At 43.4% G+C, this 24,910-nt stretch overlaps 1 protein-coding gene and 1 long non-coding RNA gene across 10 annotated transcripts in view; one reads left to right on the top strand and one right to left on the bottom strand.

Moving 5' to 3' along the window:
* Positions 1-16,441, bottom strand: part of NFAT5 (nuclear factor of activated T cells 5) — a 155,857-nt gene extending 139,416 nt beyond the window's left edge. For 3 of the 9 annotated variants that reach the window (XM_070062631.1, XM_070062634.1, XM_070062635.1), the window contains exon 1: positions 16,302-16,441. Coding sequence is in view for 4 of the 9 variants with exons in the window: in XM_002711666.5 (XP_002711712.2) it covers positions 14,521-14,574; positions 16,302-16,374 (127 nt within the window). In the remaining 5 variants the exon portion in view is untranslated. Of the gene's footprint in view, positions 1-14,520; positions 14,575-16,301 lie in introns of all 9 variants that reach the window. The other 6 variants (XM_070062630.1, XM_070062633.1, XM_002711666.5 and 3 more) reach the window with 3 other exon arrangements.
* Positions 16,442-16,488: 47 nt separating this feature from the next.
* LOC127491369 (uncharacterized) lies at positions 16,489-21,848 on the top strand. The gene is made up of 2 exons (XR_007920033.2): positions 16,489-16,621; positions 18,085-21,848. It is a non-coding gene; the product is annotated as an uncharacterized lncRNA (long non-coding RNA).
* Positions 21,849-24,910: the final 3,062 nt, after the last annotated feature.

Genomic DNA, 24,910 nt, shown 5'->3' with positions numbered 1-24,910 from the left:
CCAGAAGAGGAGCAACCGGGACAGAATCTGGGCCCCCAACCGGGACTAGAACCCAGGGTCCCAGTGCCGCAGGCAGAGGATTAGCCAAGTGAGCCGCGGCACCAGCCAGCATGCCTAAACCTTAATAAATATACTTAACATCTGATTTGGGTGTTCAGATGCTTATGCTAATAAAATCATGATTCCTTAAAACATTCTGAGTAAGTATGATTACCAAGTAATTTTCCTCTAGGTAAGTACTTCAATTTTTTTTTACATTAACACACCCTTATACAAGGGGCTTCAAAGTTCATGGAAAAGTCATATATTTTAAATTCCATTTTCTACAAATGTTTTCTTGTTAAGTGAACTCTGAAAATTTTATACATTTTTATTTATCTGAAAAGCAGAGAGACAGAGAAAGATAAAAAGAGATCTTCCACCCACTAGTCCACTCCTCAAATGCCCACAACCACTAGGGCTGGACCAGGTCAGGCAAAATCATAGAGCCCAGAACTCAATCCATGTCTACTAAGAGGATGACAGGAACCTAAGCACCTGAGCCTTTACCTGCTGCCTCCCATGGTGGTATTAGAGAGAATACTGGAATCTGAACCAGAAGTGGAGCTGGAACTCAAAATCAGGTAGGTACTCCTCCAAAACAGGATGCTAGAGTCCCAAGCAGTGTCTTCAACTACTGTACCAAACACCCAATTGTCCACAAACTTAGAAGTCCTTTAGAAAGTGCTTACTATGTACCCAGCACTACTTCAAGTACTTCAAAAACATTAACTCATCTAATCCTTATAATAGGTCTGTAGGGGCCATTGCTATGGCATAGTGGATAAAGCTGTGCCTGCAGTGTCGGTATCCCATATGGGCAATGGTTGGAGTCCCAGCTGCTCCACTTCCGATTCAGCTCTCTGCTATGGTCTAGGAAAGCAGTAGAAGATGGCCCAAGTCCTTGGACCCCTGCACCCACATGGAAGAACTGGAAGAAGCTCCTGGCTTCGGATCAGCACAGCTGTCGTCATCGCAGCCATCTTGGGAGTGATCCAGCGGATGGAAGACCTCTCTCTCTCTCTCTCTCTCTCTCTCTCTCAGCCTCTCTGTAACTCTTTCAAATGAATAAATAAAAATAGTAATAGGTCTGTAAGTCTACAGTCCCCACTTTATAGAATAAATTGAGTCACAGAAAGACTAAGTTATTTGTCTAAAATCACACAGCTAGTTAATAATGCATGCTATTGGGGTTGGCGCTGTGGCACAGCGGGTTAACGCCCTGGCCTGAAGCACCAGCATCCCATATGGGCACCCGTTCGAGACCCAGCCTGGCTGCTCCACTTCCTGTCCAGCTCTCTGCTATGGTCTGGGAAAGCAGTAGAAGATGGCCCAACTACTTGGGCCCCTGTACCCATGTGGGAGACCTGGAAGAAGCTCCTGGCTTCGGATAGGCACAGCTCCAGCTGTTGCAGCCATCTGGGAAGTGAACCATTGGATGGAAGACCTCTCTCTCTCTCTCTCTGCCTCTCCTCTCTCTGTGTAACTCTGACTTTCAAATAAATAAATAAATCTTTAAAAAAAATGCATGCTATTAAAATTGGAGTTTTATCACAAGCCTGATAAAATATGAGACTTTATTACTATTATCACTATTTTTCATTTCTTCTGTGCATTTGCTCTCAATTTAGTTTGTACAAAATTTTTTTCTATGCAGAATTTACAGCACTGATTCCACCCTCTCTAGTGAAGTTTGGTTAAACAACATTCAAGGAAGTTATTTTTTAGTTTTTATTTACTGTACTTTCCACAGTAACTGTATCAGCTGTGTGTACTATAACAGAGTGGGAGTTTAGTTGATGACTTCCAACAACTTCATTACCAGCCATTAAGTAAAAATGAGTTTTTTAAAGTAATCAAGTAGTAACTTTACCCAAATATTCAAATACTACACATAAATCTGTATCCTGTTCTCAATATTATAGGCAAAAATGAACTGGGCTGGTGTTGTGGCACAGCAGGTTAAGCTGCTGCCTGTGAAGTCCACATCCTGTATCAATTGCTAGTTCAAGTTCCAGCTGCTCCACTTCTGAACCAGCTCCCTGCTACTGCACCTGGGAAAGCAATGGAAGATGTGCTTAGGCCCCTGCACTCACTCGAGAGACCCAGCAGAAACTCCTGATGCCTGATCCTTGGGTCGGCACAGCTCTGGTTGCTGAGGCCATTTGGGGAGTGAACCAGTGGATGGAAGATCTTTCTCTGTGTAACTTTCTCTCTCTCTCACTCTCTCTCTCTCTCTCTGCCTCTCTGTAACTCTGCCTTTCAAATAAATAAATCTTTAAAAAAAAATAATGAAGAGTCAGTTGTAACCAAGTAAGATGCCACCTAAAAACTAGAGAAAAGAGACTAACAAATTCTCTAAGATTTCTAATTATAACTATTGTGAAAGATAGCTATTTGTTACCTTAAGTCCAGGTTTGACTTATGCTCATTGACCTAAGGCACACTTAAACACAATGTGGTTTACTAATATGCCAAATGATTGTAATGAAACCTTTAATTCAAACAAATAATTAAGAGTTGTGTGATCAAGCCCCCATGAGTAAACATCTAAGTTCAGGATCAGTGCCATGCCACAGCAGGTAAAACCACCGCCTGCAGTGCCAGCATCCCATATGGGCACCGGTTCAAGTCCCAGCTGCTCATCTTCTGATCCAACTCCCTGCTAATGTGCCTGGGATAGCAATAGAAGATGGCCCAAGTCCTTGGGCCCCTGCACCCACGTAGGAAACCTAGAAGAAGCTCCTGGCTTTGAGTCAGCTCAGCTCTGGCCATTGCGGCCATTTGGGGAGTGAACCAGTAGATGTAAGACCTTTCTCTCTGCCTCTCCCTCTCTCTCTCTGTAACTACCTTTCAAAATAAATAAATCTTTAAAAAAAATAAGCTTATTAAAAAAACATCTAAATGCTCCATTATATAGTTAATAAAAGTACTTTACTGTCTAATAAATTAACAATATAAAATATAGTATACAATATATAATTCTGAGAAAATATGGGTTTTATCCAAAATTAGTATTTACAACACAAATTTAAGCACAAGAAGGCCGGCGCCGCGGCTCACTAGGCTAATCCTCCGCCTAGCGGTGCCGGCACACCGGGTTCTAGTCCCGGTCGGGGCGCCGGATTCTGTCCCGGTTGCCCCTCTTCCAGGCCAGCCCTCTGCTGTGGCCAGGGAGTGCAGTGGAGGATGGCCCAGGTGCTTGGGCCCTGCACCCCATGGGAGACCAGGAAAAGCACCTGGCTCCTGGCTCCTGCCATCGGATCAGCGCGGTGCGCCGGCCGCAGCGCGCCGGCCGCGGCGGCCATTGGAGGGTGAACCAACGGCAAAGGAAGACCTTTCTCTCTGTCTCTCTCTCTCACTGTCCACTCTGCCTGTCAAAAAAAATAAAAAATAAAAAATAAAAAAAAATTTAAGCACAAGATACTACTCACTTGGATTATCCTCTTTTTACCTTTATACCTAACTACAGAAAGTATCAAAGTAATAAGTACATAACCCCTACATACTCTTCAGCTCCCTAACTCTAAGATATGAAGTTGTTTTAAAAATAAATTTTAATCTTTTTTTTTTTTTTTTTTTTTGACAGGCAGAGTGGACGGTGAGAGAGAGAGAGACAGAAAGAAAGGCCTTCCTTTTGCCGTGGGTTCACCCTCCAATGGCCACCACGGCCGGCGCGCTGCAGCTGGCACACCGCACTGATCCGAAGCCAGGAGCCAGGTGCTTCTCCTGGTCTCCCATGGGGCGCAGGGCCCAAGGATTTGGGCCATCCTCCACTGCACTCCCGGGCCATAGCAGAGAGCTGGCCTGGAAGAAAGGCAACCGGGACAGAATCCGGTGCCCCGACCGGGACTAGAACCTGGTGTGCCAGCGCCGCAAGGCGGAGGATTAGCCTATTGAGCCACAGCGCCGGCCTATTTTAATCTTCTAAACTTCAATTTATAATTATCAAGTATAGGAGAAAACTATATGTTCTGATACAACTATGTACAAAAGTATTTCACTATTACAAACAAAAGTCAACCAAATGAATAACTTCATTTTCCAATCTAGAATGAACTACTAAACTCTTTAAAACTGTTCACTGTATATTATATCCAGTCACTGCCAATAAACTATATGCAAGATACATGTAGATTCATCTTGAGTGAATGAGTAACAGCTTTATGGCTTAAGAACCTAACTTGTGTACAAACATCAAAATCAATAGGATAGTTTAGGAATGTCTAAAATAAACAAAAGTTTATTACTTTTACTCCATTTTTAAAAATACCATGTTCCCTGTTAGAAGATTATGATGGTTAAACAAAAAAGCTAATGAGTACAACCTATGTAAATTTATATGAACTACTAAAAAAGGCAAAATTAATCCATGGTAAGTAGTTGCCCCAGGGCTGCAGTGGGCAGGATTAATTGCAAAGGAGCTGGAGGTAGCTTGACATTGTAAGTGAAATGCTGTTATTTTGACTATGATGGTAACACAACCACCACATACACTTGTTGAAAACCTCATAGGGCATTTAAAATGGGGGTACTTCTGTACCTCTATAAAGAAAGGGTTTTTTATTTATTTATTTGAAATCCAGTGCAACAAAGAGATAGAAACAGAAATTGAGATAAATATAGATCCTCCGTTTGCTGCTTCACTCCCCAAACGCAAAAGCCAGGATCCACCCAGATGGGTAGCTGGGAGCCAAGTACTTGAGCCACCACCTGCTGCCTCCCAAGGTGCACATTAGCAGGAAGCTGAATGGGAAACAGAGGCAATACCTGATCCCAGGCACTCTGATACGGGATGGAGGCATCCCAAGCAGCAGCTTAAACCCACTGCACTACAAGGTCTACCCAACAAAGTTTGTTTTTAAAAAGAAGAAAAGAGAGGCTGGCGCCGCGGCTCAATAGGCTAATCCTCCACCTAGCGGCACCGGATTCTGTCCCGGTTGCCCCTCTTCCAGGCCAGCTCTCTGCTGTGGCCCGGGAGTGCAGTGGAGGATGGCCCAAGTCCTTGGCCCTGCACCCCATGGGAGACCAGGAGAAGCACCTGGCTCCTGCCTTCGGATCAGCGCGGTGCACCGGCCTCAGCGCGCCAGCCGTGGCGGCCATTGGAGGGTGAACCAACGGCAAAAGGAAGACCTTTCTCTCTGTCTCTCTCTCTCATTATCCACTCTGCCTGTCAAAAAAAAAAAAAAAAAAAAAAAAAGAGAGAGAGAGAGAGAGAGAAAGGACATAAAAAGTAAGCAGAACCACAAAATGTAAAGGGCACATCAGAAACTAGATACACATGTGAAAGGGACAGACTTTTAAAACCAGTAAAGAGAGCCAAAGTAAATTAACAGAGCCCTATGCAAACAGAACATCACTATTCATACAGTGTTTTATAGTTTCCAGCACCCTCCCAGGTAAGTTCAATTGTTATTACTCTTCAGTAAGCACTGACAGAAAAAAGGGGGTGCTTGTATAATTTCCCACAGTTCTCAAAACCAAATTAGAATCAGAACCTAGATTCTCTAATTCCTAAAACAGAACCTTCAGGAAATACAGGAAAAAAGACCAACCGTATTAAGACACAAAACTAACTAGTGAGGTTCCTATTTACTTTGTCGCTAAAACATACTAGCAGAAAACAGGGGACAATGACTTCCACTGCTAAAAATTTCAAGAACATCAAGACACTTCCATTTCTGAAGTAATTCTCCTTGGGTGGTAGCTTCTGCTTACCCTTCTCTCCTACTTTTCACTTTTGAGTCCCATCATCAGCCGAGACACAGGTTGTTTCCATTATCTGCTTCAGCTAAATTTTCAAGACAATCATCAAACGCAGGCATTTGTTTGTGTTGAAAGCTTCCACAAATGGGTCATCATCATGGTAGCTACTGAATTCTGTGTGGGTTTATAGAATTTCTCCCATTACTTTATGGAAGCTGCTCAGCTAAAGAATCCTACACAAAGTACTCTGCTTTATTCCATTTCAAAAGGAATGTAATCTTATTAAGACCTAATGTGAAGACTGTCCTTAAAATGCTGGTACATGGGGCTGGCACTGTAGCCTAGCAGATTAAGCTGCAGCCTGTGACACCAGCATTTCATACAGGTGCCGGTTTGAGTGTTGACTGTTCCACTTCAGATTCAGCTCCTGCTAATGTGCCTGGGAAAGGAGTAGGCCCCTGCACTCACATAGGAGGCCGGGAAGAAGCTCCTGGCTCCTGGCTTCCAACTGGCTCAGCTCCAGCCAGTGCAGCCATTTGAGAAGTGAACCAGCAGATGGACTATCTCTTGATATCTCTCTCTCTCTCTCTCTTTCCCCCTCATCCTCCCTCTCCCTCTCTCTGTAACTCTTCCTTACAAATGAATAAAATAAATCTTTAAAAAATAAACAAAATAAAACTAAGTACCAGAGCTGGAGTTGGTACAGTGTGTTAAGCCACTGTCTGCAACACCAGCACCATCTACTGAGGAACAGGTTTGAGTTCTGGCTGCTCAGCTTCTGATCCAGTTCCCAGCCAATGCACCTGGGAAAGCAGCTGAAGATGGCCCAAACACTTCAGTTCCTGCCACCCACAAAGTAGACCTGGATGAAGTTCCAAGCCAGCTTCAGCCTGGTCCAGCCAGCCCTGACTGTGACAAGCCATTTGGGGAGTGAACCAGGGGCTGGAAGAGCTCTTTCTCTCTGCGTTTTCCTCTCTGTCACACTGCCTTTCAAATAAATAAAATAAATTTTAAAATACCAAATTTAGTAAAAGACTAATCACAGTGTTTTCTGAATGGGAAAGTACTATACATTCACAGCTGAGAAGCAATAAGGATCATCACCTATTTATCAAGCACTAAAATATGTGAAAAAAATACCTATTCTTCAAAAGTTAAGAATAAAAGAACTGAAATCTCATGTAACACATTTAGTTCATATCAAATAAATATCCTTTATCACATCATTTTATTTATATCTGGAAGCTAAACTCAGCATCTGTAGTTAACCTATATAGAAATCTACCGTTTTGCAGCCAGCACTGTGGCATAGCAAGTAAAGCTGCCACCTGCAGTGCCGGCATCCCATATGGGTGCCGGTTTGTGACCTGGTTGCTCCACTTCTGATCTGGCTCTCTGCTATGGTCTGGGAAAGCAGAAGATGGTCCAAGTTCTTGGGCCCTGCACCTGCATGGGATACCCAGAAGAAGTTCCTGGCTTCAGATCAGCCCAGCTCCAGCCGCTGCAGCCATCTTAGGAGTGAACCAGCAGATGGAAGACTCTATGCCTCTCTCTCTCTCAATCTCTCTGCCTCTGCCTCTCTTTCTCTCTCTGCCTCTCTGCCTTTCAAATAAATAAACTTTAAAAAAAAAACTATCTTTTCATTCAAGTACATATTTGAAATTAATGTCTTACACCTTATTAGCTTTTTTGACCCTGTTTTTATTAACACACCAGCAAACAGAAGACACATGAAATCTTTTCTGTAATTTGAAATAGAACCTTAGCAACAGCAAGAAAAGAATCATAAAACTCAAGCAATATTTCTACTCAAGAAATTTCTTTTTTTTTTTTTTGAAGAATTTCTTTTATCTACCTAAAGTTAACAGGACAATCCTATCACTAAATAATCAGGCCCAAATGATCTCTCAGATTAATCTGATCTTTTTTAAAATTATTTGTTAGTCTTAATAAAAAATACAACCTGGGGCTGGTACTGTGGTATAGCGGGTAAAGCCTCCGCCTGTAGTGCCGGCATCTCTTATGGGCGCCGGTTCAAGTCCCGGCTGCTCCACTTCCTATCCAGCTCTCTGCTATAGCCTGGGAAAGCAGTAGAAGATGGCCCAAGTCCTTGGGCCCCTGCACCCTCGTAGGAGACCTGGAAGAAGCTCCTGGCTCCTGGCTTCAGATCAGCGTAACTCTGGCCATTGCGGCCAACTGGAGAATAAACCAGCAGATGGAAGACTTCTCTCTCTCTGCTTCTCCTTATCTCTCTAACTCTGACTTTCAAATAAATAAATCTTAAAAAAAAAAAAAAAAGAAAAACAAATACAACCTGATGAATTAACTTTTTCTAACAAGAAATTGCCTTTTTTAATTTATATACTATAGGCTGGCGCCGTGGCTCAATAGGCTAATCCTCCGCCTTGCGGCACCGGCACACCGGATTCTAGTCCCAGTTGGGGTGCCAGATTCTGTCCCGGTTGCCCCTCTTCCAGGCCAGCTCTCTGCTATGGCCCGGGAAGGCAGTGGAGGATGGCCCAAGTCCTTGGGCCCGGCACCCCATGGGAGACCAGGAGAAGCACCTGGCTCCTGGCTTCGGATCAGCGCAGTGCACCGGCCATTGGAGGGTGAACCAACGGCAAAGGAAGACCTTTCTCTCTGTCTCTCTCTCACTGTCCACTCTGCCTGTCAAAAAATTAAAAAAAAAAAACTTATATACTATAAATATTGCTTACCATAGGAACTTTTTCTGTACTACCACTTTCAAGTTTTAGGGGACTCCTCAAAGAATTACAGTGAAGACTGAATTAAGATCAAGTCAAGAATTGTCTGATTAATCACTTCTCAGCTTGTTGGCTAAGATCAAGTGAAGCATCACCCAATTATATCAATTTGTATCTTTTTATCATAATAAGTAATAGAACTCTAGTACTGAATGAAAATAATGAAAGAGTTTAGGAAAAGACACACAAACAGATGGTAGGAAAATCACAAGACAGAGATAGACCCTAGAGGAAACAAGCTAGAATGAACTAGGTATGATCTCTGAGATGCTGGAACTTCATTATTTCCATAATATTTTACTTTACTAGGCATGGCTCCAGAGACTAACAAACACTAAACAAAAAAAACAAATTCAACAGATTTAAAAAGTATTAAAAAAAACATTCCAGTAAGATACCTTCATACATATCACCTTGTACCTTTTTACAATGTATATACTTCACTAGGAGGTGGTGTTTGGTACAGCAGTTAAGATACTGCTTGGGAGGCCCACATCCCATATTGGAATGCGTGGATTTGTTCTGGTTCCACTTCTAATTCCAGCTTCTTGTTAGTATATTCCGGGTGTCAGCAGGTGATGGCTAAATACTTGGGTTCCTTCCACCCATGTGGGAAGCCCAGATTGAGTTCCTAGCTCCTGGTTTAGGCCTGGCCCAATGAGTTAGAAACCGAGAGACATTACTCTCTCTTCTCTAACATCTCTCTCTCTGTGTCTATGTGTGTGTGTGTATGTCTTTCAAATAAATTTTAAAAATGGACACCTTATTTGATAAAGTCAATAAAACAAGCTATTATTTTTATGATTTTCACTTGTATACAATATAATTATGTATGGTACCATATCAACTTGATTAGCAGCAATAAAATAAAAAACTAGCTATTTCTCCTAATTCATTGCCTTCATATTTAAAAAAAAAATCTCAGTCATGCTTAATTCACACCAAGATTGCCTAAGATTGGCAATTAGCTCTTAATTCATTCTTTAATTGATCATGTAATTGTTGACCTTTACCATGTAATCTCATATTTTTAACAGCATTTAAACATTCTAATCAATTGTTTTTATTTCTCTACTTTTTTCCAATTTGCTTTTACTCTTATAGGGTCTGTTTTATCTATGACATAGGATAGTCCTCTGGTAAAAGATACTCTTAAATCATAAGTGTTTACCTATGATTTTCTACCATCTGATATCACTCTCTTATACTCAATCTAGTTGTTTACTTTCATTTAGTTTCATTGCTTAGTTTTTTGTTTGACAAACAATATATGACAAAATGAGTATTTTTCAGTATAGAATGTATAAGAAACAGCACCTTTCTCTAAAGCTGAACTTTTTTTCCAGGCACTTTAAAGAACTACAGCCTTCAAATTTGAATCTTCTAACTGTAAACTATTTTTTTTTTATATTTACAAACCATGTTATTTAAAGAAAGTTGAAAAATACAAAAGTAGAAAACAGAATCATAAAGCAAAAATATATTGTGTATGCTTTTGTCTACTATTTTTTGTTTTCAAAATACAAGTTAGGGAATGCAGTTTGGACTGGTGCTTGGGACACCTTCCTCCCATGTTGGAGTCTCTGATCCTGATTCTAGCTTTCTACTAATATATACCCTAGGAGACAGCAGGTGACGACTCAAATGATTGGGTTCCCACCACTCACATGGGAGTCCGAGATTGAGTTCCAGGCTGCCAGGGCATTGGAGAAATAATGCAGCAGATGAGAGCACATGCTCTCTGTGTTTCTGCCTCACAAATGAAAAAATAAAGCATGAACTACTAACTATATGTGCACGAAGACCTATTCTAACTCGATTTCAATGCATCTAGTTGAAATTTTTTAAAATATAAATATTTGTAATATAATTTAGAGCAATATTCTGATTGTTTTATTAAAAGTGTCACGACATGTTAATTATGGGTCATCAAAATCATCTAAATGGCTATATATTACTGAGCTAATTACCTAACCCTTTTCCTACTGTCAAGCAATCACCATATTAAATAAAAAGATGGTAGCAGGAAGGACAAGCATTGTTTAATAGTTAAGTTAAACACAAACCCAGTTGAATGGCAAAAACACTTTGAATCTATTTCTATAGCTTAGGAATACCCAACTGCAGATTTTCCAACCTTGTTTTCCTTAAAGAACTTACATTTGGGAAACATACATTCTATAACAACATTTAAAAATTTTATGATACCAATTACTTAAATTTCTCTTACTGTGGACTGGATTTATTACTTTTAGATGAACTTCTAGACTTTTGATATAAAGCATGCATACATAAATATTACAGTATTTGATATATAACACAAGGCATCAGTATAGCATAGTAAAGAGCACAAACTCTAAGTGAGACTATTTATGAATTGGAATACTGGTTCTACCACAAACTAGCTATGTGACTCTGGGTAACTTACTGAACCTTGGGCCTTCATTTCATCTCTAAAACTTTCAAAAACTATCATAAAGCGTTGTTAAAAGAATTCAGTAAGTGGGGCCGGCACCATGGCACAATAGGTTAAGCTTCTGCCTGAGGCGCCAGCAACCCATATGGGCACCAGTTCCAGTCCTAGCTGATCCACTTCTGACCCAGCTCCCTCCTGATGGCCTGGGAAAGCAGCAGTAGTTCTTGGGTCCCTGCAACCACGTGGGAGACCTGGAAGAAGCTCCTGGCTCCTTGATTCAGATCAGCCCCACTTGGACCCGTTGTGGCCATTTGGCGAATAAACCAGTGGATGGAAGATCTCTCTGTCTCTCCCTCTCTAACTCTGCTTCTCAAATAAAAATATAAAATTTTTTTATGTGAAAGAGTTACACAGAGAAAGAGAGGCAGAGAGAGAGGTCCTCCATCCACTGGTTCACTCCTCAATTGGCTGCAACGGCCGGAGCTGCGCTGATCCAAAGCCAGGAGCCAGGAGCTTCTTCCAGGTCTCCCACATGGGTGCAGGGGCCCAAGGACTTGGGCCATCCTCCACTGCCTTCCCAGGCCACAGCAGAGAGCTGGTTAGGAAGAGGAGCATCCGGGTCTCGAACTGGTGACCACATGGGATGCGGCACTGCAGGCGGAGTTCTTACCCACCATGTCACAGCAATGGTCCCAAATAAATAAATCTTAAAAATAAGAATTCAGTGAGTTTATATCTGTAAAGTTCTTGGCAACTAGTAAGCACTGTACAGGTATGAGGATACTTCAAAAAGTTCATAGAAAATGGAATTAAAAGATGTTTCTTTTGGTATGAAAAATGTTTGAAATTCATGCATGCTTGTATCTGCTTAAAGTTTTTTTAATTTAGCTGATATTTATCAAGTATTTACTATGTGCCAGGTTAAATGTTTCACACAAATTTGTCTAAAATAATCTAGGATAAAGATACTATTATTGGCTGGCGCCGCGGCTCAATAGGCTAATCCTCCACCTAGCGGAGCCGACACACCAGGTTCTAGTCCCAGTCGGGGCACCGGATTCTTTCCCAGTTGCCCCTCTTCCAGGCCAGCTCTCTGCTGTGGCCCGGGAAGGCAGTGGAGGATGGCCCAAGTCCTTGGGCCCTGCACCCCCTGGGAGACCGGGAAGAAGCACCTGGCTCTTGCCTTCGGATCAGCGCAGTGCGCCGGCTGCAGCGTGCCAGCCATGGCGGCCACTGGAGGGTGAACCAACGGCAAAGGAAGACCTTTCTCTCTGTCTCTCTCTCTCACTATCCACTCTGCCTGTCCAAAAAAAAAAAAAAAAAAAAATAGATTATTACTCCCATTTAAAGACGAGAAAATCGGGCCGGCACCGTGGCTCACTAGGTTAATCCTCCACCTGCGGCACCGGCATCCCATATGGGCGCCGGGTTCTAGTCCCGGTTGCTCCTCTTCCAGTCCAGCTCTCTGCTGTGGCCTGGGAAGGCAGTGGAGGATGGCCCAAGTGCTTGGGCCCCTGCACCCACATGGGAGACCAGGAGGAAGCACCTGGTTCCTGGCTTCGGATCGGCATAGCGCTGGCCATAGCAGCCATAGGGGAGTGAACCAACGGAAGGAAGACCTTTCTCTCTGTCTCTCTCACTGTCCAACTCAGCCTGTCAAATTAAAAAAATAATAATAATAATCTGGTTTGGAAGATGGATGTGGATAAAAAAAACAGAATACAACTGATAATTGTTAAAGTCTGGTAATGTTTATGGGGGGGTCATTATTTTTATTCTCTCTGCTTTAAAATGTTCATTTAAAAAGGTTTAAAACAGCAAAGGGGCAGCACAGATTAAATACTTCATTAAACAGGCAAACAATTGTTTTAGCTATCCTATATCAAAAATTTCAAAAGGATGTGACATACTTGATACTTATATTTTACATTATACATATAATCTGTAAAGGAGGCTGTCTTTAAATAATTGAGTATCCTCTCAACCAAAATGAAAAATTATCAAAGTACAAAGGCAAAAACATGCAAATATATATTAAGTGACTGTATATCCATGAATTAATTAAAAATATTTTCTTGAATAATTAACTCTTTTTTTTTTCCATTTCTTTCTCCTTCCTGATGATCTCTAGGATTATGACACCCTGGTTTGCTGCCCAGGAAACTGATGGGTTTGTACAGACAAATACGATTCCATAATATGCTCCTATATTGAATAGTATAAATAAAACTAAAAATCTGCCTACTAAGAAATCCTCCTAAAAATTCTCTCATTTCAAACTGTAGTTTTAAAAATACAAATATAACAACTAATTAGAGACTTTTATGCTCTAAATTATACTATTAAAACAACTTGGCTGATACCAAAGGAAAACAACACCATGTATTAAGCCAGACACTATACTAGGTACTTAATATTATTGTTAAAGCACCCAGACACTACAATAGGTACTTTAATACATATAAGCCCACTAAACTTAAGAGATACCTACGTTTTTACAGGAAAAAAAAGTTTAGAAAAGTAAAATCATTTGTGCCAGGTCACAGGACTAATAAAGTGCTAAACCAGTATTCAAACTTAAGCTCAATTACAAAACCCACTTTCTCCCCATTATACTAAGACCACCTCTGAAGGAAGCAAAAACTAAACTCAATTCAAACTCACTTATTTGCGCCCTTCTTAAAGTGAGCATTAAAATGTTTACATTGCTGGTTACATACTCCTATATATTTCATAGTGGCAGCTTGGCTTTGGGTAAAGAACACTACCGAAAATCCCTAAAAGGGCTGTTTCTGCTGGCGTGTGACTTATTTTTCCCAAAGTCTCTGAATTTCAGCCTTATTTTCTCATCTATATAATGGGGAAATTAATAACCTAGCAGTCCAACTCCAAGATTTCAACATCCAAAGATGATATATGTGAAATCTATAAAATCAGCAGTATTTTATGTCTTAAAATGCTCAAAACAACATAAAACAAAGTTTTCTAAAGTATCGTCAGCTGTTTAAACTAGTCCAAGATTAAATTAACACTGCCAGAACTTTCTAAAGCCCTTTTTCTCTATTCACAGCTTAATCATCATCTCGATTACTTGGCTTCCCTTATCCTTAAATATAATGCAATAGTAATTACATCAATGCTTTTGTAAATAAATAATGTATCATTCTGAAATGCTCAGCACACAAAAGTTCTAAATTTGTAATTTCCAATCTTAGTATGTGTTGGTGTCACTCTTTTAATTATATTCATCAGCTTAATGTTTGGGCCTTTTCACATTCAGTTTGTGTATAAAAAGCTAGAATTAAGCTTTGGAATTCTAAAGTAAAACACCCAACACATAATTTGTAATGATTTTTGTAGTGTTTTTTTGTTTTCTTAAAGTTTCTCAAAGCAGGTACAACAGCCAACAGCACATCAAACACAGCAACAAAACCCAATCAAACATTCAGCTGCCCTAAAAGAAGGATCAGGCTCTTTAGGAGAAAACATTGTGTGAGTTTGCAAAGTTTCACACTTTCCCATTTCAGAAATTCCATTTCAGAGAAAGCCTTTGCATACTAACACAATATGCTTCAAAAATGGCACTTTGCTGACCTTCCAATAGTCCAGCTCTATGAAAATTCTGTGATGGGTGTAACTTCAGAGAATCTGAAAAACACAAAAAGCATTAAGTACTTTTTATGCTGAATGAGAAAAAAATGCCAAGGATAGCATACATCTCTTAAATAATTGTCATGTATCATTGTGAGCTAAAGCCCATATTTATGAATATATTCCCTGCAAAAGGAAGGTTGAACTGCCTCTCCATTGGTCTCTAAGCTAAACTTAGATTTTCATAAAGCACTTGTTTCATGGAAAATTATCTGATTACTGCCCAAATGGTGTTAATGTCTTGACTATTTTTAGCACCCAATTGTACCACATTAGCCCTGCTCTAAGAATGATCTCTTGATGGTGTCTCTTCTTTTTGACACTCAAAACTACAATATTTCCAAGCTATTTCAGGTAATGATGTTCAAAAAACATACAGCAGGACAGTGGCTGCCAACTGAAGTCACTGAAGCAAGAGACAATGGCTACAGTTACTAAGTAGGACTCTGTGTACAAACTCAACCGCCAGTCTAGAAAGTCCAGTACCTTCCAGAGTAAGCCACCTCACTCCGATTCACTTAAACAACTTAAATACACTAATGTGAACCTGAAGTCCCCTTTGTTAGCTAGCACACGGTGGAAACTGCAGATGGATTCATCAAACCAGAATCAGGAGAAACGCCGAATTTCTCAGGAAGGGGGTTTACAGCGACAGGTTCTTTGCTTAATACGGAAACATGCACAGGTAAGAAGCCAGCTATGTCTTGTGCCCCTTTCCAGTGGTTTAAGGACTCATGTGTGCAGCGGGAGCATTTTGGTGTGCCGCCCCTCGTACAGGGAACCTGTTCTGACACATTCTTGTGGTGTCCAGTATAGGAATTTAACCCCAGTAGAGATCAACTCGAGTGTTAATATTTCGGATGCTGGGAATCCCCTGCAGGCCTTGACCAGAAGAGTTTTCAAATGAGACATCTCTGCCCGGTGCCCCCTCTCCACCACAAGCCCTGGAACAGCAGAGGAGAGAAAATTCTCAAAGGACAGCGTCTGTGTCTCAGCTGGTACTCCAGGGAGATGAGAGGAATAAAACTAATCCAGAGAGAGCACCCCTATCTGGGTAAAAGACAGGGAGAAGTAAGTAATTAGAATGCCACGGAGGTGGGGAGAGAAAAAAAGAAAATTCGGTCCCTTTCCAGCAACCCGATGACGGGGAAAGGAAGAACGGCCTGGCGGAGGGGGGGCCGTCCCAACACCGGGAGGGAGTGGACTAGGCCGGAGCGAGAGGGGGGTAGAACGACGGCGCACAAACAAGCTCGAGGGGAGAAAATGGTGATCCTGTACCCAGAACCGGCCCCAGGCCACGCCGCCCGCCTGGGGGCAACTTTGCCCGGGAGGAGGGTCCTGGTAAGGGGAGCTGCGGCGCCCCGGGGAATCGCTGCGGCCCCCGCGCGGGGCCCAGCCCGAGCGATCCCCGAGCTGTAGAGGCCCGGGCCGGCTGCGCCGACGGCTGCACGGAGCCATCGGTGCCGCAGAGACCCGGGGGCCGACGGAATCCGGGCCCCGAGCCGCCCGCGGCTCCGCGGGGGAGGGGCCGCCGCTCCTCCGCTCGCCCCCTCCACTACCACCACCACCATCACCCCGACCCCGGCGGCTCCGCGCCCCGGCCAGGGAGGCTTCCCCCGGGACCGGGCCTCTCCACCCCCACCCCCGGACGGGACCCCCGGAGCACCCTCGCGCCCCGGCTCCCCGCCCCCACGCCCCACCCCCCACCCCCCAGCCTGACTCACCTCGCGAGTACAGGGACTTGGGCGATTCCAGGTCTAGGTCCGCGCTGAGCAATGAGATGAAGTCCGAGGGCATCGCAGCTCGACCCAGCCCGGCCCGGGGGCAGCGGGAGGGGGGGAGCGGCGGTGGCGGCGGCACCTCCTCTCCGGGACCGCGGGCACCGAACCGGGGGTGGCCAGCGAGGGCGGCTGCTGCTGCCTCCTCCTCCTCCTCCTCCTCCTCCTCGAGGGCAGTGACTTCCACCGGGCCGAGGAACGGAGAAACGGCGGCGGGCTCCGCAGAAAACTCCAAAGAGACGGATTCCCGGCGAGCCAGGAGAGAGGTTCGGGGCGGGGAAGGGGTGGGGGGAGAGCCAACGGGTCCGTTTCTTGCTTCTCCTCAGCGAGAACTGACTGTCGCCGCCACCGCCGCCGCCGCTGACAGGAATCTGAGCCCCGCCCCCCCGCGGGGCACTGCGCAGGCGCGGAGGGGGGCGGCCGCGAGCCGGGAAGAGCCGGGCAGCCGCCGGAGGGCGGAGAGGCGCGCCACGGAACAGCATCAACAAGGGCCTCGCTTCCTGCCGCCGCGGCCCGGGCTGCCGTTCCCGAGCCGGGAGCGGGCCCCACCGCCGGGGAGGGAGGGGAGGGAGGCGGGGAGGTGTCCGAGCGCTGGGGCCCCGAGGAGGGAAAAGGTGGTTGCGGCGACCTGGCGACGGCGAACCTGAGGCGGCCGGCCCGGCTCGGGCACAGGAGGGACCCCCGAGATTGGTGGCTGCCGGGGAGGGGGGGTCCCCAGGGGAATGGGGTGTTCTCGCTCGGACGGACCAGGGTCTTCGTAGACACGTCTACACTGCATTGGCCCAAGGACTGTCGCTCTTGTTTCTTGATGAGGAAATGGCAGACCGTGTTCTGAAAATTTTGAGTTACTGGGTTTTTTTCCTCGATTTTTTTTTTTTTTTTTTTAATTCAAGTTCCTTCTCCCCCTCTTCCCTCTCTTCCCCACCCGGGCCTTTGGCGGCTGAAAGGTTTAAAAGCGATCTCCCTTGTTCTGGAACGTCTGGGTTTATTCGTAGTGGGAGATAGAAGACAGTTTAAAAATTGGATCGGGTCACTCTACCTGGCTGTGGCAGAGAGGAGAAGAAAAAAAGGAAAACCCAAACCCTGCGCTTCCAGTGTTTCACTTGTGGACTAGGCAAGGATGGGGAAGAACACACAGAACTGAGTTTTTAGCTGTTCTGTTCGTGGGGCTGAAAGTTTCCGTTGCAAACACAAAATCCTCACCTACACCACAGGCTGTTTCCTGACTCTATTTAATAGACTTCTGGGAAATTTTTAATCAAGTTATTAAAATATCAATTGGAGTGCGGGGTGTGCATCCTGGGAAATAATTTTCATCTTGTGTGGATTATTGATGCCACGTGGGCCAGGTTTTGAAACTATTCGAGTTGGGTTAGTTCTTGTTATCCCCCCCCCCCCAGGATAGTTACAAGTCATAAATATGCAGTTTGTTGTTTTCTTTTTCATATGTATATTTAAATTATAGAGCCCCACCCCCCACCCCTGAATCTGGCCATTTCATCTGGACTTGGAGTGTTGGGTCTGGGGGAAGAATCTCAGAGCCAAGAAGGCCCCCATGCAAGTGTCTGGGGTGGGGCCCTGTACAGTTCTACCTGCAGACCTAGAATTTAAACTTGTGTTACCACAGCCTCCCCATCTCTACATCTGGACACCTGATGCAAGTTGCCCAATTATGGTCCCTGAATTCTGTGTGGTAATCAATCAACCCTGGACATTTTCCTCCTGACAGAAATGAGAAAGCTTTTCAGAGCCACCCCAAGATGGCAAGCAGAACAGGAAACGACCTCTCAGATGTCCACGGCCACTGTGTGCTGTTGAAACAAGTCTCAAGGGAAGTCCCTTTCCTGACTGGTAAGACCTCCGACTCCTTGGCGAGAGGGAGAGTCAGCCCTCACGTTACCCAACAGGCCGAGGATTATTGGAACCCCATAGGTGTTTGAACTGGGGTAAGTCCCTGATGGAGCCCTCTCCCCTCCGTGAGTCACTAGGTAATGTGAGAAGAGGAAACTGCAGGGTGCCTGGCAGAACCCTACTAATGGGAAAGCTGGGTGAGTCACTGAGCGGGTCCCCTTTCCCCAGACCTACATCATCACTCAGTAAAGGAAATCCCCAATACTGTTCTGACCCTCATTAAAAAGTCAAGAGTTGGCAAGGCCTCTTCCACCTAGCCTCCGTCTTCTCTGCCCTTTCTGTGACTTTTTCCCCCACTGCTGCTTTGTTGTTGACGGTCATCAGCTTTTCCCTGACTTGATGACAGCAAAATGAAGAGGGGTCCCCCATCAAATTCCCTGGGCTTAGGCCTCGCCTGACCAGGCCCTGCGTTGAGCACTGATGGCATCTAAATAGATATTTGAAAATTAAATGGTCCCCTCACCATCCCGTTCCTTTCAGAATTACATCCTTTGAAAAAAGTGCTTATATTGGTTTCATGGCCATGCTTTGCAAACAGCATGGAGACCTAAATTTTCATTTTGCCCTTCAGATTTCAGTGACTAAAAACACAAATTTGTTAGTAAACAGTGTTTGATGTGCTCTGAGCACAAAATACCATGTAACCTGCATGGTTGTAAAAACTTATCTGATCATTGTGTCGTTAATAAATCATATGCTACCTCTAGTTCCCTGTTTCCATCTGGGGTCACATGTCTCAGTTCTGTTCCATTGCATTTGATATGAAGAAGTCTAGTAATACATCTTAAAAATCACCCCCTCATCCTCATACCCTTCTCATAAAACTTTCTCTGTGTAGAATAAAAAGTAAAACTTTATAGATCTAAAAATTTGGAAATTTCCTTTCCTTGAAAATTACAATAGGATCACAAAACAAAACATACAGATGTAGTAGTTTGTAGAATTCCCTTATATTATAATCATATATCACATTTCCTAGTCACTTGATTAAAATTTCACAAGAACCCAGATTCAACTACACAATTGTGTATATTATGCAATAGAGTGGCAGTTTTTACATTGGTGGTGTGTTCTTTAACCCCTCCTGGACCTGTTTAGGCACTTTGTGAATTGTGTAGCTGGATCTGTTCTAAATGAAAGAGGTTCAAATATCAACCACTGAAAAGGAATTAAGTAAACTCATACAAAACACAGGAACATGTTGTCACAAAACCTACAGAATCTTTGGCATTATAATACTATTAAGGCAGTTAAAATAATTTTAGTCACACATATATTGTGAGGAACCTGCTAAACAAACACAAAATCTGAAAGGAAAATTTCTAAAGCACTTCAAGTAATAAGACCGAAAAAAAAAAGTTTAGACTACAAATTATTTTTGCCCTACCTTGGGATCATTCATTATAATGGAGAATTGATAGTGGTGAGAAACAGCAATGACCTCATTTGTGCTGAAATTATAATCAAATTGTGTTTCATTATGTGTCAATTTTGACCCTATGAATATGTTCTAGCAAATATTGTTGAAGGCAAAATTAGTTTCTGTACTGTTTGCCATCAGGTTTAGAACACTGTTTTTCCTTACATCTTCCAAGGTACCTAAATCTTATAACCAGGCATCTAATACACTTGGCTGAAATACTTCTGTATTTTATGAGTTGATCAGAGTCAGGGTTTTCATCCGAAATCTGAGAGACCTCTTTCAAGGTCTAGCATATTTGCCAAGTCCTGAGCTACAGTGCAGTCAGCTTAAATCTGGAGGACTCAGTGGGCAGTGAGAAAGAAGGTAAATGTCAATGAAATTCAAAGGATGGATTAGGGAGGAGAAATTTTAATGAGAAAATAGAAACCCCTGAGCCCATTAAACCAAGAAAAGAAGAAAAATGAAAGATATTGTCTCTCAATCACTCCAATAATAGGCAAGTTAGGGGCAGGCGCTGTGGTGCAGCAGGTTAAAGCCTCAGTCTGCAGTGCTGGCATCCCATATGGGCGCTGGTTCAAGTCCCGGCTGCTCCACTTCCGATCCAGCTCTCTGCTATGGCCTGGAAAAGCAGTAGAAGATGGCCCAAGTCCTTGGGGCCCTGCACCCACATGGGAGACCCGGAAGAAGCTCCTGGCTCCTGGCTCCAGAGCAGCACAGCTCCAGCCATTGCAGCCATTTAGGGAGTGAAGCAGCAGATGGAAGACCTCTCTCTCTCTCTCTCTGTCTCTACCTCTCTGTAACTCTGCCTTTCAAGTAAATAAATAAATCTTTAAAAAAAAAAAATAGGGAAGTTAGACATATGCAAACTGTGAGCAAGTCCTTATTATACTGGCCCTGATTCCCCAAATTATATTTGCCAAGATGCTCTTTCTGCTTTAATCATACTGTTTGTTTAGTCTATTTTGTTATCCCACTGCAGCTGTGAGAGTAGTTTGAACAAAAGTATCACGTTGTCTCAATTTAGGGAGCTTTAACCCGAGGACCATGGATTTGCTTCAAGGTATCTGTGCTCTCCCTTGCAAATTTTTGCAAGCTTGTACCTTTATGCATCTCTTTCCTCGAGATAAAGGTTAAAATTTTAGCCTTCGTAAGCTTTCTGAAAGGTCCATAACCAGAAAAGATGAAAAACATTCCTCCCTGTGAAGCAAATCTATTCTTCTCCCAGTCCATGAACAGATGCCAGCAATTACACCAAGGGTAGGGGATACAAAGATGGTACAAAGATGAATCTACTAAGTAAACTCCACCTGACAGGGGATTTGCCCTGTAAACAAACACCTGCTTCGTGATGGGTCTTCTGTGAGAGATCTATACAGGCATCTAGAAATAAATTCTCTTTTTGCTTTCTTAGCTGATAACAGAGGAAGAGGAAGGAATGCCATGCTATGCACCACACTCTTTCTTCTCCCACTACCCCTTACAGTTGATACCTCTTCACTCCAATCACAATTCCCTATGGGGATTAAAAGAAGTTAGACAGTTGCTGCCAGAGTCCTGACATATGAATGTTGACCGTGTGATTCATCATGGCCATGATGTGTTGATGCAAACATTCCAAGAAATACCTGGGCTTCATTGGACTTTGTCAGTGGATAGTCAAAGAAACTGAGTATCTTTGTTTCAGCTTTGCTGAGGATTATGGCTGAATACTTAGGTTAAGAATGCATTGATAAAATAGTTGAATTGGTCATCCATAACTAAGCCCCAGAACTGAAGGGCTAAGTTGAAGTTATTGTACAAACTAGACTGGCTTTAGAAATAACATTTCCACCTGGGAAGCATTTGTTTCAGCCAAATAAGAAAATGTGGACTGGCCCAAACGTGGGAAAAGGCATACAATGGACCTGCCTACGGGTGTTAGAATCTAATTATAAAATAGAGTTGAGAGTATTCGTTTATTTATTCATTTCAATTTTCCACCTGTAAAAGTCCTACTTTGCTTCAAAATCCAGCTCAGGTAGCACTTCCGTGTGAATTCATCCTGTACCCTTCCAAGCAATGTTAATTATTCTCTCCCCTGGATTCCCATAGCATTTTGTTCAAATTGCTGGCATAGTGATCATCACAATAAATTATAGTTCGTGAGTCTCTCTGTGATAAATTGTGAACACTTGATTGTACAGTGTCTGGAAAGGTAAAAATTAATAAAATGCAACTCTTACCTTAAATAGCATATAATTGATTGTGAGCACATAGCTCTAAATCTCAGAATGAAACCATCATTGACATTTTAATAAGAATTTGATACTGGACACAGAGATTAATAGAATGGAAGAAGAAACTGGAAAGGTAAGAACAGAGCAGAGGCAAAAGGCCTTGAACAGTATACCAAGGATATTGTTCTTCATCCAGTAAGCACTGGGAAGCACTGAAGGTTTTTGAAGAGGGGGCATGACCACCTGAACAGAGCTATATTTTAAGAAAGTAGCAGAGGCACCAGTGTAGGGAGTAAACTGGCAACTGAGAGGCTGGTAAGAGAGACCAGCCAAGAACCAGAAAGGCCCTAAATAGCGGGGCAGAAAAAAAAAAAATAGAAGGAATTGCATATGCTAGACATTGTGGAAGTAGAATCAAAAGAATCCAGAAATTGCTTGAATATTCAGAATGAGGGAGCGAGAAAACTCTGGAAAAGGAGAAGGAAAGACAGAGATTTGCAGTGTCCACCACTGGGCTCATCATCATTGCAGGGCAACAGCTGCACCCACCAAAAATGTTAACAGAGAAGCAAACACCACTAAAAATGAGTCACCCAAGAGGTCTTCTACTCTATACTTCGTTATCTGGAAGAGCAAAGATTCTAATCAGAAAAGAAGTTATCTTAGACTTACTCTTTAGCAGTCGAAAATCCAAGTAAATACAACTGGATAGAACTCAAAGGGTAAATCGGTGAGACACCAGTCTGCATGAGCATGCTTTCCCAAATTTCACTCCAAACATGGCTTGAGCATTAATATTTAAGACAGTAAATGTTCATTTTTACAATAACTAAATGTGGAAGAAGTTCAACAGTCCTAATGGCCAACAATTCTTCTGTAAAAGAAAACAGGTTTCTAAAAATAATGTCTTTAAGGAGTATCTATTTGGTTTTTTTTTAAAGTTTTTTTATTTAATAAATGTGAATTTACAAAGTGCAATTTTCGTATTGTTGTGGCTTCCCCCCACCAACCTCCCTCCCTCCCGGCGCCCTCCCCTCTCCCACTCCCTCTCCCGTCCCGCCCTTCATCGAGTCTCATTTTCAATTACCTTCATATACAGAAGATCCACGTAGTATACACTAAGCAAGGATTTCAACAGGCTGCACTCACACAACCGCTCAAGGTATAGGGTATTGTTCGACTAGTAGTGTTGTCTTTAAGTTTCATAGTAAAACACATTAAGGACAGAGATCCTACATGGGGAGCCTGTACCCAGTGACTCCCGTTGTTGATTTAACAATTGGCACTCTTACTCATGACGTTAGCAGTCCCCTGAGGCTCTTGCCATAAACTGTCTAGGCTATGGAAGCCCCTTGAGTTCACCAACTCTGAACTTGTTTAGTCAAGGCAGGAGAATCCATTTGTAAACCCTTCCATTGAATAATAATGTACCTAAGGTTTTTCTGTAAGGTCTGGACCAAGGATCAAAGCATGTAAAAACCAGGTAGAAAATAACCTAAGGGAACTCTGAACTCAGCCCTGAGAGCCTGAACTGAAGTTGTAAGGAACAGGTAGACCTCTGCCCTATGTAACCACTAAATAAATATCTGTCTTGGGTGAATGAGGAATCTGAGAAAGAAAGTCAGAGTTACTTCAAAAGCAAAGGAGAGGCTGTAATGTATGAGCCAGTCAACCCTAAATCCCCAATCAGACATGGACTTCAGTGGTGGGGACCATTGCTAAATATGGTGCCCACTGTGTTCTCATTTCTTCTAGATAGATTTAGTATATTTTCTGTTATCCTCATATACTTCAGTGATCAGAAACTTCCAAAGGAACATGTCATCACTCATGTGATCCAAGATAATACTTGATCTCTCTCATGGATGTGGCATGCCCCTTATGTTAATGTATCAGAGGGGGCAGATGTGTGGTGCAGTGCCTGATAAATCACATAGCACACCCACACCCCATACTGGAGTCCCAGGTTGAATGCCAGCCCCCGTTAATGGGCACCTTGAGAGGCAACAGGTGATGGCTCAAGTACTTGGGGCCCTGCTGCCCACATGGGAGTCCTGAATTGAGTTCTGTGCTTCTGGCTTTGGCCTGGCCCAGCCCCTGCTGATGTGGGTGTTTGAGGAGTAAACCAAAGGATGGAAGCTCGCTCGCTCTTTCTCAAATAAGTTAAAATAAATAAGTAAAACTCCTTTAAAAAGTGGGATCAGGGGCTATTTAATAAAGTAGGAAGTGAACTGACCTGGAACTTGGAGTCCCGGGCGGGCGCTCTTTGGATCTTGGCACCTACTGAGCAGACATTCACACCTCTGCTTAGTGAGCCGAGTCTCCTTCAAGGAGAGCTTGTGCTTGCCCTCCGGACTTAATCTTGGGTGGGGTCGGGCCGGAGCCACTGGCACCACCTTGCCACAAAGAGAAAAGAGCCTCTTTGCAATGGACTGAGCACAAGGAAGCAGAGCCAAGACGCGGAGAGGAAAACCAGAATCTGGGAGAAAAAAAAAATCACTGGAGTCTCCGGAGGAAGCCACACCTGACTTCAGTTATCTGAGTTGATAAATTCTGTATTTTTGCCGAGAAGGTTTGGGATTGGCTTTTCTGTCACTTCAAAGCGAGAGTCTTAACTTGATACCGTCTTCCCAGGTTTATGAAACGTTCTTGGGCCTCTGCCTCCTCCCTGTGAAAGAAGTAGGTTAGATTGTTTATCAGGCAGGGATTGTGTTTGGCTGCTAGTGACAAACACCAGTGTCTTAGAGGTTTTATTTTTCTCATGCAAGAAGCCTGGAGTTGGGCCATCCCTCCCAGCAGGCTCAGCCCCAGGATGCCAACAGGCACACAGCTTTCTAGAGGCGACCCCTCCCTTGTTCTCATAGAGACGGCCTCTGGGCAAGAAGGGGAAGAATGAAGGGCATAGCGGGAAGACCCACAGAGCACCCCACCTGAAAGGAAGGCTGAGAAATGTGTGGGGGTTTGTAATGGGTTTATTGATGCTCTCGACTAAACTGTCAATTCAA

The sequence above is a fragment of the Oryctolagus cuniculus genome, chromosome 18 (assembly GCF_964237555.1).
Source record: "Oryctolagus cuniculus chromosome 18, mOryCun1.1, whole genome shotgun sequence".
Lineage (NCBI taxonomy): Eukaryota > Metazoa > Chordata > Mammalia > Lagomorpha > Leporidae > Oryctolagus > Oryctolagus cuniculus.
The sequence above is the reverse complement of the archived record's forward strand: the minus strand, read 5'-3'. Positions and strand labels throughout refer to the sequence as shown.